Below are 13140 nucleotides of genomic sequence, written 5' to 3'. Positions count from 1 at the left end.
CTTTCGGATCCCACGACGAGGACCTGAACAGGGCAGGTCGGAGGGCCATCCTGGCGTCAGCTGGGCAACCTCATGCCGGCACTCAACAACTTGCAGCATCGCCGCGTGATGGCACTCATGGCAAGCCATGGTTGCAAATGCGATGCTGACCGGGGTTCACTCCCAATGTCCAAGCCGGCATCATCGACGGCCCTGGCAATCCCATGGCGTCTGGGGTAAAGCCCACCGTCGTTGCCGCCAAGCTCACCTGACAAGTGGCTGATGGAACGACGGACCTTGGCACTCAATCGATTCGTTTTGGAGGTGAGGATCCCATCTCAACATCGATGCCTGACAATATAAATATGTCCTCACCGCCTCAACCTCAGGCTTAGTCGGGCTCTTATTCTCCACAGTTCAGTAGAACCAAGCTTCTCGGCTCGTCCTCATACTCGCTGCCCGCTCTGTTGCTCTAATTAACCCATCTGGCACCAACTGCTTCTTCCCCTTGTCAGAAACAAGCACTTTCCTCTCACAGACCCAACGCCGTCAACATGAAGTTCTCTGCTGCCACCCTCGCCCTCCTGGCCTCGATTGCCGCCGCTTCGCCGCTGGGCGAGCGTGATGCCATGGCCAACCACCTCACCATTGAGGACGCCTTCAGTCTTGAGGTTCGCGCCGATTACACGAGCATCAGCGAGCTGGACAACGGCGGCTGCCGCCCGTATATCCTCTTCTTCGCCCGCGGCACTAGCCAGGCTGGCAACGTCGTAAGTCTATAGTCTGCTCTGGCACCCTCTCACAGCATCATGCTGACAAGTCTGAAAAAAGGGTGACAACCCTGGCCCTGCCCTCATCGACCTCGTCAAGGCCGGCCTTGGTGCCGCCAACGTCGCCGGTCAGGGTGTCCCCTACTCTGCGTCTCTCCTTGGCAACCTCGCCTCTGGCGGTGCCCCTTCCTCCGAGGCCAAAGCTTTCGCCGACCAGATCACCGCCGGCGCGGCCAAGTGCCCCAACTCGGCCATCTTCGTCTCGGGCTACTCGCAAGGCGCCGCCCTCGTCCACCGCGCCGTGTCGCAGCTCTCGACGGCCGTCAAGAACCAGATCAAGGCGGCCGTCACCTTTGGCGACACCCAGAAGCAGCAGGACGGCGGCAAGATCCCCAACTTTGACGCCTCCAAGACCCTCATCATCTGCCGGTCCGGCGACCTCGTCTGCAGCGGCACCCTCATCATCACCACCGCCCACAGCAACTACGCCCCGCTTGCTCCCCAGGGCGCCGACTTCATCATCAGCAAGGCATGAAATAATTCGCCTCTGGAAAAAAAAAAGGTTTCTGAGGGACAGAGACGTTCATGAGGGATGAGCTTTTTGGGAAACGATTATGCAAATCATGACTTTTGACGACACAAGCAGTAGGACAAAAAAGAACGGAGAAGGTCGATTTTTTCAGCACGAAAAGAAGCAGGAGAGGCGAGCTTTGAAATTATGTACATATTACTATTGGGACCTCATCTGCACACAAAAGGAGCATGGAGATGTTGGAATATGGCTAGGAAACGGGGACACTTTTAACTTTTCATGTCTTCTACTACCCCCCTTCTCTTGTACATAACTTTTCTTGAGAACAAATCTATGTCTATATCATCGACTTGGAAATAACATGAGATATGTACGTTGTGACCCAGGATTCAGCTGAAAAAAGTCGTTCATCAACTCGGCCAATGGCGTAAATTTGATTCGACCATGGAAGAACTATAGTCACTGGCACGTGACTACTGTGACGACACAGAGGTATCAAAGACTGGAGGAAAGCGGTCATTGATTGGGCGCACTGAAAGGCCAAATACGGACTAGTAGCAAACTCCACGTTGTCCGTGCGAGGAGTGTTGAACCAATATCAACTACCCGATTGTATAGAACTCAACCCTTCACCATTGTCCTAACCACTTTGTGCTAATATCAGCTTCCCCCGCAACATGTTCTGCATAGTTTTCTGACGGCCGCTTCCCTCCTGTTCTCAAGCTTTGACCATGGCCCATGCGCTCAACTGCCTAGCTAGCCAGACATACTCCAGTGGAACATGACGCCTCCCTGGATCGACGGCACGCGCCCACCAGTACACGACCGCCTGCTCCCGCCGGCTCCCAGGTATTGGGGGGCTTCGGCGATTGCATTGAAGGTCCCGTCCGTGGCTAAATCGAATTGAGCCGCCCTCTGCAGGCGCGCACAAGAACCGCGCACCCACGGTCACTCCGGACTTGGACATACGTACAACGCCTGAACATGGAGAACCTCCGCGTTATGGGCATGCTAAGTGTCCACCAGACTTGATCTTTTGCCTTCTTCCCGTTCCTATGTTGGCTCTTCTATCGCTGATGCGGGTACGGACTTCAGTTTTACCTCCTCCTCTCCTGCCCGAAGTCTCGGCTTCCCTTGATCCGAGCAATTGAAAAAGACGCAGCGAGACGGCGAAGCGACAGGAGCTGCCGAAGAGATGGAAGCGACTCACACAGAGGCATTTCAACTTCATTTGGAAGCCAGAATGCTGAGGAGATTGCTCATGAGGCTTGAGTTGTCTCTCTGCAGGCTTTGTGACACTCGCGATCACATCGGTAACGATTTATCTGCTGATCTTTGAAGCGTGTCGGAGAAAGATGACAGCACCTCGTCCGCATTCAGAAGACTTTGCTGAAAGAGTGCTTCTTTGCTGATATCCAGGATACGCAGCTCAACCCGCGACTCAACGCTGCTTGGTCTCACTACCTCCTTTCTACCTCCGAAAGTCTGCTTCCAAGCACCCCAACACCCACTGCTGGGGCACACTTATTGAGCTCCGCCTCCGTCAGACTTCCCATCCACAGCAAGCCCGCCCTCCTGACTCGGTGCCCTCAACGCGCTCGTCGCAAAGTCTTCGAGCTGGAACTTGGGCAACCCCTCAAGAACGCCCCTGACCAGCGCGTCTAGCCTGGACCTCAGATTGCACTGGTGCGCCACCACGCCCCTGTTCGACACCGACGACGCAACCATATTGTACCATACGGGCCGCTTGAGCCGGGCAAACGACGCCTGCATGCCGAGCAGGCTGCAGCCCACGGGGTGTCCGCCGTCCACGGAGCGGGCAGGCGGAGAAAGACCGAGAGAGCGCAGGCCCTTGATCAGAGAGCCCAGGACCATCGACGAGCACTCGTACTGGAGGCCGTAGGGGCAGTTGCCGCGGCCGTCGCACAGGTCGTTGCGCAGCTTGTCGATGGATGCGAGGACTTGGTCTATTGCTTCGTCGCGGGCAGAGTCTAAGGCGGCTGTTGTGGGGTGGGAGTCAAGTCAGTCGCGGTTTATCATTGACATTCACTTCCATGGAAAGAGCCGTGGATAAAGGAAAAAAGTGAAAAGAAAACACCCAAAGACTTACTCAGCATGCCCTCCGGCAGCGGAAACGCACTGGAGCTGACTGGCAGCGGCGACTTGCGCAGGAACGTGTCGGCCATGGCGGAGAAGAGCCTGTCGTCGCCAAACACCCACGACACAAACAGCCACAGGAAGCAGTCATCCTGCCATATCCCGCTGGACCCTCTGCTGCCGGTTGATTGTGATGGCAGTAGTCCTGCTACCACCCCCCCTCCGGATATGCCGCCGCTGCCGATGTAGCTGCCCGCAGCGATGCTACTGCCTCCGCCAATGCCAATGCCAATCCCGCTACCACGGTCAGACCCCGCTGCCGCACTTGCAGCCTCCCTCTTGAGCCTCTCGATCCACGGCCCCGAGAACACGCTGACGATCTCGTGGCACTTGTAGTAGTCCACCAGGATGGCCACCTTGGCCAGCATCACGAGGCTGATGGTCCGGGGGACCTGGCTGAAGTGTCCGTGGATAATATCCATCAGGATCACCGTGGCGTCCGTGTCCCATTCTGACGCCTCGATCTCGCGGCGTTGAGGACCAGCAGAGGCAGACGTGGAAGCGTTGGTGCTGGCGGCAAAGGAGGTGGCTTCCTTCCAGGGCCCGTTGAGCATCTGGCTAAACACGGGCGAGGCGAGGGACAAGTGCCGCGAGGAGACGCGGAAACGTTTGGGCGGGTGCTCTTGCAGGTCCTCATCCTCGTCATAGTCCTCGTCGCCCTCCGAGGGAGCCAGCGAGGCGGCGGCGTGTGGTGGTGGTGGCGGTGACGGGTTCGCTTGCGGATTGGCCGACTGGTTGCTGTAGCGAGTGTGGTAGTGGTGATGATGGTGGTGCTGCTGGAGCTGGTGCTGGCTGGGCTCGGGCGCTGATGTCGCTGATGTCGCTGATGGCAGGGCATCTTCAGTCTTCTGCCTCTTTGGGGGGTAGCCCTCTGGCCACTCACGCCTCAGGCCGTCCGGGTCCCGCAGCACGAAGTCCACGTCGCCGTCCGGATCCTGCTCGTAGCGGGACCGCTTCATGGCTGCCGAGGCCTGCCGGCGTGCTCCTTCTGCCTGTGCTATTGACTGTGGGAAGTCGCTGCCAGTAAGCTTATCTCGAGACTGAACATCTGATGTCGTCAAAAAAAGAAAAGCGGGGTGGGACTGGATGGGCCGATCGTCGAATGAATCGGATGCAACCCAAGAACGCCGCTGATTCGCGCGGGCGCTACAACAATGCTTGTACTTGACGAGGTCGCGATTGTGTGTAAAGCGATGCTCAGAAAAGAATTGCAGAAGAGGTTAGGTCTTGATAAATAATGAAGGCATGTGTCTGCCGTGCAGATGCACATCATTTGCTGCAGGTCATGGCCAGCCAGCCAGCCAGGCGGTGCAAGATTGGAAGCATTCTGTATCAGGTAACGTTATCCCCAGCAGCGGGCCTGACGTCAGTGGCCTGGCGTGGGTGATCTGGGGTGAGATGCGCCATGCAGGCAAGGCAATAAATACACGGGCACGCAGTAAGCAGAGAATGCATGCCCAAAGTGGAAGTTTGCTTAGTTGGACGGGGCCTGCGAGACTGTAGGGGTGTCTTTGGCTTGTGGACATAGGAGGTGCATGTGTGAGACAGACAGCCTTGCCAAAGTTGCCCAGGTGTCCAAGGGGCCATTGTCATGCTGGCGACTGCGGACGTCGACAAGATCTTGCTCTGCACGCCTTGTGGTGCAGGTTGTCATTGTTGCAAATGAGCAACTCACCTGCAAGTCAGCGCGCTAATCGTAGTCATCTGAAGTGGCACTTTCCCCGCAGTTTCCACGTTGGAGCGAGCCCTCCTCAACCGACCTTCATCTCAAGGCCCGGACAACCCGTCTAGCCAACGCCTCTGCCAATCTCGCCTGGGCGAGGAGAGCAAGTTACTACTGAGCGAACTTTGGGTATGCATGAGAGATCCGCAACCTGGCGCCATGGATGGATGCACTCTTTGTTGGGAAGGTGGCTTTGTTTCAGATCAGTTGTGGCCCCCCAGTGGTCCTCCTCCACCGAACCCCTCAAAAGCTTGTCTTCTCCCCCCAGGTGACGTTCCCAAGGCATCTCCAACTATTTAGCGGCTTATTTCCTGACTCCGCATCTTACAGCTTCCCCTATCACCGCTAAACCTTGAAAGCCATTAGCGGAGAAAGGCGTGGCGCGGGGTTCCTCCTCCATTTTGTCCCTCGGCTCGATCCGCTGCGTCCAAGCTCGACTGAAGCTCGTCTGAGCTCAATTCCACGCTTGTTATCCTCTCCAATACTCCTCCAATATTCCTCCAATACGTTGACTGAGCTGTTGATCGCTTCCTCACAATAGCCGAATTTGCTCCCACATCAACCAATTGCAACTCAATCCACAATGGCTCGTGCCGCGCTCCTCGTGGGCCTCCTCTCCGTGCCCCTCGGCTACATCGCCACGACCTACGGCCCGGGCATTGCCCGCGGCGTCACCGTGCTTGGCATCACCAGGACACCCGTGGCGGGCGTCTACGAGTCGGTCGTCACGCTCGAGGAGACGGGCGTCTGCGAGGATCTTGCGTACCACGCCGACAGCGGCCTCATCTTCACGGCCTGCGAGCAGTCGCTCGAGTCCCGGCTGTCCTGGTTCCCGCCTCTCGTCCACTTCGACACGGCTGGCGTCGACAAGTCCGAGGGCGCGCTGTTTGTGATTGACCCAAAGGTCAGTTTCTCTTCTTTTTCTCCCCCCCCCCCGCGCACTGTCCCCAAAAGACACAATATACAGAACACCCTCGTGTCCCTTTTTTGTCATTCCTCCAGAGAACTAACTCGATACGATACGGGCAACAGACACGGACAGCAGAAAGAGTCAACATAGTCCACTACAAAGGCCCGTTCATCACCCACGGCATCGACGTCGTCACCGACACGGAATGGGACAAGGACGACGGCTCGAGCGCCGTCTACATCATCGCCATCAACCACCTGCCCAACCCGCACTACCTCTCGGCGCTGGCCAAGGGCGCCAGCACCGCGGGCATCCCCAAGGCGCGCTCCCAGATCGAGGTGCTGCACTACATCATCGGCTCCTCGATCGCCCGGCACATGCGCTCGGTTTGGGACCCGGCGGTCGTGACGCCCAACGACGTCGTCGCGGTCGGCGGCAGCCCGAACGAGCTGCTCGTCACCAACGACCACTTCCACCGCGAGGGCCGCCTGCGCAGCGTCGAGGAGCTGTGGTTCGGCGCCGCCTGGACGAGCACCGTGTACCTCCGCACCGTGCCCGGCAAGGAGGTCGGCGGCGTCACGGCGAGTGTCGCGACGGAGAAGCTGCACAACAACAACGGCATCGGGCACGGCCGGCCGGGGACTAGCGAGATTGCCATTACCAGCTGCGCGAGCGGCCGGCTCCGGCTGGGCAACGTGGTCAAGGCATCATCATCATCATCATCATCATCATCGTCAGCCAAGGTGGTCAACTTCACCGAAGTCGTCGAGTTCGACTCGGTCATCGACAACCCGAGCTACTTCTCGGACCCGTACGGCGACCTCTCCGGATGGATCCTCCCCGGCCTCTCGCGCGCGGTAGACCTGAAGAAGACCTTTGGCGACCCGGCCGGCGTCGACCCGTCCATCGTATGGTATGCGCGCAAGGACACGCGGACCGGCGAGTGGGTCAAGAAGGTCCTCTTTGAGGACGACGGGTCGCGCATCCGGAGCGCCAGCGGTGCCGTGCTGGTCGCCATTGATCCCAAAGAGGAAGGCGGTAAGAGGAAGGGCTGGCTGTATGTCACTGGCTTCGTGTCGAGCCATGTCATTGTTGTCAAGGTGGATCTGTAAAAAGAGAGAGAAAAGAAAATGAGGTGACAGCGGGAAGTTGGAAGCCTGAGGCTTGGTGTATCCCTACGAAATTGTCCACGATGAGAAGCATGGAATCCAGGACTTGCGCACCAGGAATGTGCCTTTGGATTAAATGACTGTCCGTGTATAGTTGTAAGGGAGTGGTGTCAGCAGTGCAACATTGCGCAGCAATGCAAACGCAAATGGCGAGACTGAGAAGCCTTTGGAAGCCTTGGTAATAACTACCCCACTAAATCGAACATGTCAAGGCCAGTTAGCATAAAAGAGACCACGAGGACGGTCAAGAGATAAATACCAGTCTTGGCCATATGCCTTTATTTCATCCTCGTCCGAGTCCAAGGCGATGCTCATCAAACTCGGGCATACTAGCACAACAGCTCGCACAAGCGTTTTGGAAGGTCGGATCTCGATAAAGCATCGCAGTTGAATTTGCTATGGACGTGCGGTGGTCGGTGGTCAAACAGCCACCTGCACAAGGGTATCTGCAGAAAAGAACGCCATCCTCCATTAAACAACAAGACGGAGCCTGTATCCTGATTGGAGCTCCGTACGGGTGTGTCAATCTCTTTGGCCTGGTCTTGTACACACTCAGGCGCAGCACAAACCGTTCATGCTTGTTGCTGCGCCTAGAAGGGTGCTCTTGTCCATCAGCGGCCAACTTTGACCAAGCTCTCGTAGTGATTACACATTCTAGGCAGTGGTGGCAGCGGGCTTGGCCTCGGCAGGGGCAGGGGCAGCTGGGGCAGCGGCCGGAGTCTCGGTGGCAGCAGCAGGAGCCTCCAGCGGGGTCTCGAAGGGCGTAGCAGCCTCCGCAGGAGGAGCCTCGCCAGCAGCCGGCGCAGCCGCGGGTGTGTCCGAGGGATCGGCCGTGGTTTCAGCAGGGGCTGCCGGAGGAGCAGCCGGGGTGGTCTCGGCGGCTAGGGCAAACAGGCAATTAGTTTTCGAGTACGCATCGCAGCTATTGCAATGATTGAGACATATGATCTCAGAGGGATGCTTACGGGCAGCAGGAGTCTCGGTCTTGGCAGCTGCGGTATCACCAGCAGTAGTGGCAGCGGCAGCCGTGGCGGCACCAGCAGCTGTGGCACCAGCTTGAAACCACACAAGTCAGCAAGGCAATTGCATCGCGGGGCTTCAGAAGCGTAAGTCTTTGTCCAGAAGGGGGCGGCTCAGCTCACCAGCGGGAGTGGCCTCAGCAGCGGCGGGCGCAGGGGTCGTCGCAGGAGCAGGAGTGCTGGCAGTGGCCGCGGGGGTGGCCGCGGGGGTGGCCGCGGTGTCGGTCTTCTTGGCACCAGCAGGAGTCTTCTTCTTGCCGAAGGCGGCCTTGAGCTTGGCCTTGAAGTTATCGAGGGCGTGCGGAGCTATGGGCTGGTCAGTGATGTGCCCATTTGCGCGGGCTGTGCGCGCCGTCGCACGTGGCAGAGCACGCGTCCGAGAAGTGAAGACTCACGAATGCCAGGCATTGTAGCGAGGTTGTGTCGAGCCGAGGATGAGAGGGTGGATAAGCGCTTGGGAGTGGGTTGCGAGGTGAGGCGAGAAGCAGATTGCGTGGTGGTTGAGAAGTTCGTGCTGGTTGGGGAAGAAGGAGGCCGGACAGAGCAGAGTCCAGCAGAGAGAGTCTAGTGCCAGAAATACTGTCGGGGCGTAGTCGTGGTCGCAGGGAAGGTCGTCATCTGCAACAAGAAATCCGGCCTATCAAGGCCTGTCAACTGGCGCGGCAGGGGCCCCGGCGGGAACACCTGCACCTCCCCAGCTCGACATTGACCTCCTCATTTCCTCCATTCTTCTCACCAGCCAGCCAGGCAGTCAGGCAGCCAGCGCAGCAGCCTTCAAGCCTCCCTACAAACCACCACCAGAGACGTTCTTTGACACGCGCTGATTTGAATGGAGGACACACCGGCCATCATCTGACGAGACGTGCAATCAAGTTGCTCGGCATGTCCAGTCCTCGAGCAGCAAGCTGGAAACCCCGCTCTGCAGCCGCGCCCTGTGCAACCCACGTCACAAGGTGGCGGCCACCGTCGAACCAATTTAGGCGAAGGCGAGCACGACGAGCTTTGCACATGGCCTCGGGCTCTTTGGCCTTTCTCAAGCACACTGGAGACGCTTGAAACCATACACTACGCTTTGACTTGCTAGGCCACCAGCAATTTGACGATACGACTGCCCACTGGGACGTCGCAGGCATTCGGCTTGAGCGTCGTGGTCTCTTTGATTAAGTTAAGGTTGTTCAGGGGTCTAAAGGCCAAGCACATTAGGGTGGTGGAGCTCAGGGGTCTAGCACGCTTCTTTGGTTGGAACCCCAGCGCCTGCTCCTGAACACCCTCCGGGCCTCCTTTGTTGGCGCGTCCATCCAAAGCCCAGCCCTGAATATAACCTATGTCACGACTGATACACATTGGAGAGTTCACTGCTGGTCTACCTGTCCTGTTACCCATTGGGCCTAGCCATATCGATTTACCAAAATAGACAGCACGTGGCGGCGGACTCTATTTAACACTCCTGCCAACGTTGGCGCCAAGGGCGTCTCAACCGTCCATCTTATTGAGTGGCGGGGCGCAATGTCCCACTTCATTTCATCATCATCCCTGTCAGCTTGCCGATAGCGCTGGCCAAATAGCCTGAGAGCTTCGTCATTGGCCTCCAGCAATTTGATTCTCGTGATGCCATGCAATTTCACCCCCTCCAAGGCCAGCGAAAAGCATCTGCCACAACCACTCACAGACAAGATCTCCCTGTTGAGCACCTTGGCTTGTCCTGGACACATGCATCGCCTGCCGGTTAGGGGTTTCATTAACGACGTTTCAGCCCTGACAAAACGTCAAGACGAGCGATGACGCGTCGGAGCGCGCAGATACAGCATTCTGCACCCTGACCAGCATCAAAGGACAGTGTACGTTTTGGCAATGGCTTTCATGCCAGAGATTATAGGGTGGCCAGGCCACACCGCAGCGAGGACTGAGGGAAAGCCGACTTATAGCTTCGTGATCACGGACTGGCTCGCCCGTCGGACCAGATGCACGTGGGAAGTCATTGGTTGTGAGTGCCCTCCAACGTGATAGCTACGGCATGGCAGCCCTGGGCGGTGCCGATGACCGGTCTGTCGTGACTCAGGTGGGCCACTCCACAGTGTCAGCACCACAGATTCGACCTCGGGAGCATCTCGATTTAGCACCTCCGCCACGGAGCCCCCTCAAGACCAGCCGATGGTCCAGGGCGGCGATGCCCGTTTGAGCGAGTTCCAAGGTCGCTGCTGGTGTGAATGAACAAGACCGGTTCCTCTGCTGAGTCGAGTACAACGTGAAAATGCAGCGGTGTGCGTCACTGACATCAGCAACGCACCTGTGCTTGAATGGCCACGCACGCCACTTGAGCTGATTGCTAGCAAGCAAGTGGGCCGGTGCCGTCGCCGATCATCGCTGGCCCTGGTCACAAAGGACAAACATTCGCCTCGGTGACGATGTAGCCCAAAAAGCGGGACGATTCAGTGGATAACAAAATGACTTAAAGGAAATGGCGACTGCTTTGGATCTTCGCCTCGAGATTCACACTGACAACCTGAAGCAACCAGACGTCCTTCGCCTCGACAAGATCCTCTTGAACCGAAGCACCTGGCCAACTGTGAGGCCTGAATCGCCAACTACGAAACAAGTTCTGCCGCCATGGCCCCCATCATCCACCTAGTCCGCCATGCGCAGGGCTTTCACAATCTTAGCCTCGAGAACCAGAAGCTGCGAGACCCGGATCTGACCCCGCTGGGCAAGGAACAGTGTGCAGAGCTTTGCAAGAACTTTCCCGACCACGACAAGATCACGCAACTGGTGGCCTCGCCCATGCGGCGAACCCTCTACACCTGCTTGCTCTCGTTTGCGCCAGTGGCCGAATCTGGGCGACCGGGCAGCAAGGTGATAGCTCTCCCAGACGTCCAGGAGGTGTCGCTGTATGCCTGTGACCTCGGGACCGACGTGGACAAGCTCGAGGCCGAGTTTGGTGACAAGGTCGATTTCTCGTGCGTGCCGGCGGGCTGGAACGACAAGTCACCCGCCAGCAAGTACTATCCCACCCCGCAGAAGCTGGCGGCGCGGGCACGGGACGCGCGGTTGTGGCTCCGCGACCTGGCTAGCAAACTCGGCGACGATGCGCAGATTGTGGTGGTGAGCCACGGAGGCATCCTGCACTTTATAACAGAGGAATGGGACGACATTGAGCCTGGCCGAGGTAAGCTTCTCTTTGTTGAGACATGTGTGGCGGTGCCGGACAATAGTCTTCGGTATCCCTTACAGGTTTCATTTTCCGCCCCCAAACTCTCTCAGCACACTGCCCCGCTCCCCTGGGGGGAAGCATGGTCGGTGAGTGAGGATTGCATGGCTCGGCAAGCTGACTTTTTACTTCCGATTCTCCAGGCACCGGGTGGTTCAACACGGAGCTGAGGTCTTACGAGTTTGCGGACCCGTCGGGCCAAGATCCCAATGCGTCGCTGCAGGAGACGAAGCCAAGCTGGCGGCGGCGCAGGGGCAGTCAGGCCCCTCTGACGGCGACAGAGCAGGTGCAGATGCGCGAGGCGTTTGGCAACAGTCTCAGCGAGCAGACGAAGCAATTGGAGAAGGAGCTGCAGTCTGCAGCGAACCTGTGATCGAGTCTGAACGATTTGTCGGTGAAGGGATGGTTTGACATGGGCAATATGAGAGGGAGGACACAACGAGACGTCAGATTGAGTCTCGTACGATTGACCTGTAGGCGTTTCCGTCGGGTTGACTGACGTGGACTCGACACCCTCTCAGCTTGAGAGGGACGACTAGAGGCGTATCTGATGCGCATGAGAGCACGACTAAGAGCATTCCTAGAAGATTTTCACATAGGCTACTAGACGATAGATCCAGTGGAGCGCCTTGACCGAATCGGAGTGACGAAGACGACGGCGGCGGCGGCGACGCCCGGGGTGTGCTTATGTCGAGCCTGCCATTACGAGGCCATGAGCCAAATCTCCAAATGACACGTACCTGTGCCAGACGACCGAGGGAAGCAAACCCGCGAATCACCGCACGTGGGACGCCCATGGACATGACCGGAGGGCCCGAGAACCAGAACTTGGGGAACGGCAGGATCCTGGGAGGTGCAGCTGCCACACACACCACCCTCACCACATACACCACATACATGCAGGAAACAACGGCTCACGAAGTACCGCAATGGGCGGTGCACCCTGCGACGAGGTACATTGGAAGATGGAGGCTGTGGTGTCAGCAGTGCATGCGAGGTGGCGGGCGGCCACTGCGCCGGGTCGGAGGGGGAAGGAGGGGCCCCAAGCAGATGTCCGGCGGAAGCCGTTGCTGCCTGAGGTAATCATGGCGGGATGACATGGGTCTGGCGTTTGGCCCCCAAAGCAAAGCTCCTCGACTGGCAGTGGATTGCCAGAAAGCAGCAGCGGCTGCAACGAGAGAAGAGAAGAAAAGGACGGGAGAGGAGAGGGGCAACTTGTGGCTGCCTGGCTGCTCGGCTGCTCGGCTGCTCGGCTGCTCGTCTCGTCTGCGGTTGCCATGTGTGCCACGCCGCCAGAGCTGCTACGTGGTTAGTGACACCACCTGGGCAGCGATGAAGGGGACTTGCCTGGCTGAAGATGAGGCCGACACGGAGGGCGCTGCTTGGCGGGATGCTGGAGCCGACGACGATGCCGTCTGGCCAATCGTCTGCCGGTCCACGGCCCGCCGCGAGCTGAAGGGGATGTGCAGACCAGGGGTCTTGGAGGCCTGCCTGCGTGGTGTGCAATAATAATCATAATGAAGCTACGCTGGTGCACACCTGCTGCTGATTTGCAGAGACAGGCGTATGCTGATGCTGCCAATCGTCGCCCATGTCCATGCCTGTGTGGCCTTGGCCCTCGCCAGACTTTTTTGCGGCCGACCCAAAAGAGTACACCCCGTCCCCTTTTTATTTCC

General features: G+C 58.1%; 6 protein-coding genes across 6 annotated transcripts; 3 read left to right on the top strand and 3 right to left on the bottom strand.

Annotated features, from left to right (window-relative positions):
• Window positions 1-608: 608 nt before the first annotated feature.
• B0I36DRAFT_245806 (cutinase) lies at window positions 609-1284 on the top strand (the record flags this gene model as incomplete). The annotated part of the gene is made up of 2 exons (XM_046150186.1): window positions 609-749; window positions 811-1284. The coding sequence occupies 2 exons, from the start codon at window positions 609-611 to the stop codon at window positions 1282-1284; spliced, it is 615 nt and encodes a 204-aa protein (XP_046011822.1).
• A 1521-nt stretch (window positions 1285-2805) lies between these two features.
• B0I36DRAFT_350390 (uncharacterized protein) lies at window positions 2806-4397 on the bottom strand (the record flags this gene model as incomplete). Its single annotated transcript, XM_046156883.1, has 2 exons — window positions 2806-3281; window positions 3392-4397. 2 exons carry the CDS (start codon window positions 4395-4397, stop codon window positions 2806-2808), a joined length of 1482 nt encoding a protein of 493 aa, XP_046011821.1.
• Window positions 4398-5744: 1347 nt separating this feature from the next.
• Window positions 5745-7183, top strand: B0I36DRAFT_245480 (uncharacterized protein; the record flags this gene model as incomplete). Its single annotated transcript, XM_046150159.1, has 2 exons — window positions 5745-6065; window positions 6194-7183. 2 exons carry the CDS (start codon window positions 5745-5747, stop codon window positions 7181-7183), a joined length of 1311 nt encoding a protein of 436 aa, XP_046011820.1.
• Window positions 7184-7894: 711 nt separating this feature from the next.
• On the bottom strand, window positions 7895-8667 carry B0I36DRAFT_364060 (uncharacterized protein; the record flags this gene model as incomplete). Its single annotated transcript, XM_046158896.1, has 4 exons — window positions 7895-8121; window positions 8206-8295; window positions 8383-8565; window positions 8655-8667. The coding sequence occupies 4 exons, from the start codon at window positions 8665-8667 to the stop codon at window positions 7895-7897; spliced, it is 513 nt and encodes a 170-aa protein (XP_046011819.1).
• A 2199-nt stretch (window positions 8668-10866) lies between these two features.
• Window positions 10867-11792, top strand: B0I36DRAFT_215840 (histidine phosphatase superfamily; the record flags this gene model as incomplete). The annotated part of the gene is made up of 2 exons (XM_046148967.1): window positions 10867-11422; window positions 11608-11792. Coding segments are annotated over 2 exons (741 nt in total), but the record flags the coding sequence as incomplete, so codon positions are not given.
• On the bottom strand, window positions 11604-12462 carry B0I36DRAFT_133537 (uncharacterized protein). The gene has a single exon (XM_046148252.1). It carries the CDS (start codon window positions 12361-12363, stop codon window positions 11911-11913), a length of 453 nt encoding a protein of 150 aa, XP_046011817.1. The 5' UTR covers window positions 12364-12462; the 3' UTR covers window positions 11604-11910.
• Between the last annotated feature and the right edge of the window lie 678 nt (window positions 12463-13140).

The sequence above is a fragment of the Microdochium trichocladiopsis genome (assembly GCF_020744255.1).
Source record: "Microdochium trichocladiopsis strain MPI-CAGE-CH-0230 chromosome Unknown B0I36scaffold_6, whole genome shotgun sequence".
Taxonomy (NCBI): domain Eukaryota; kingdom Fungi; phylum Ascomycota; class Sordariomycetes; order Xylariales; family Microdochiaceae; genus Microdochium; species Microdochium trichocladiopsis.
This window is presented reverse-complemented; position numbering and strand designations above follow the sequence as displayed.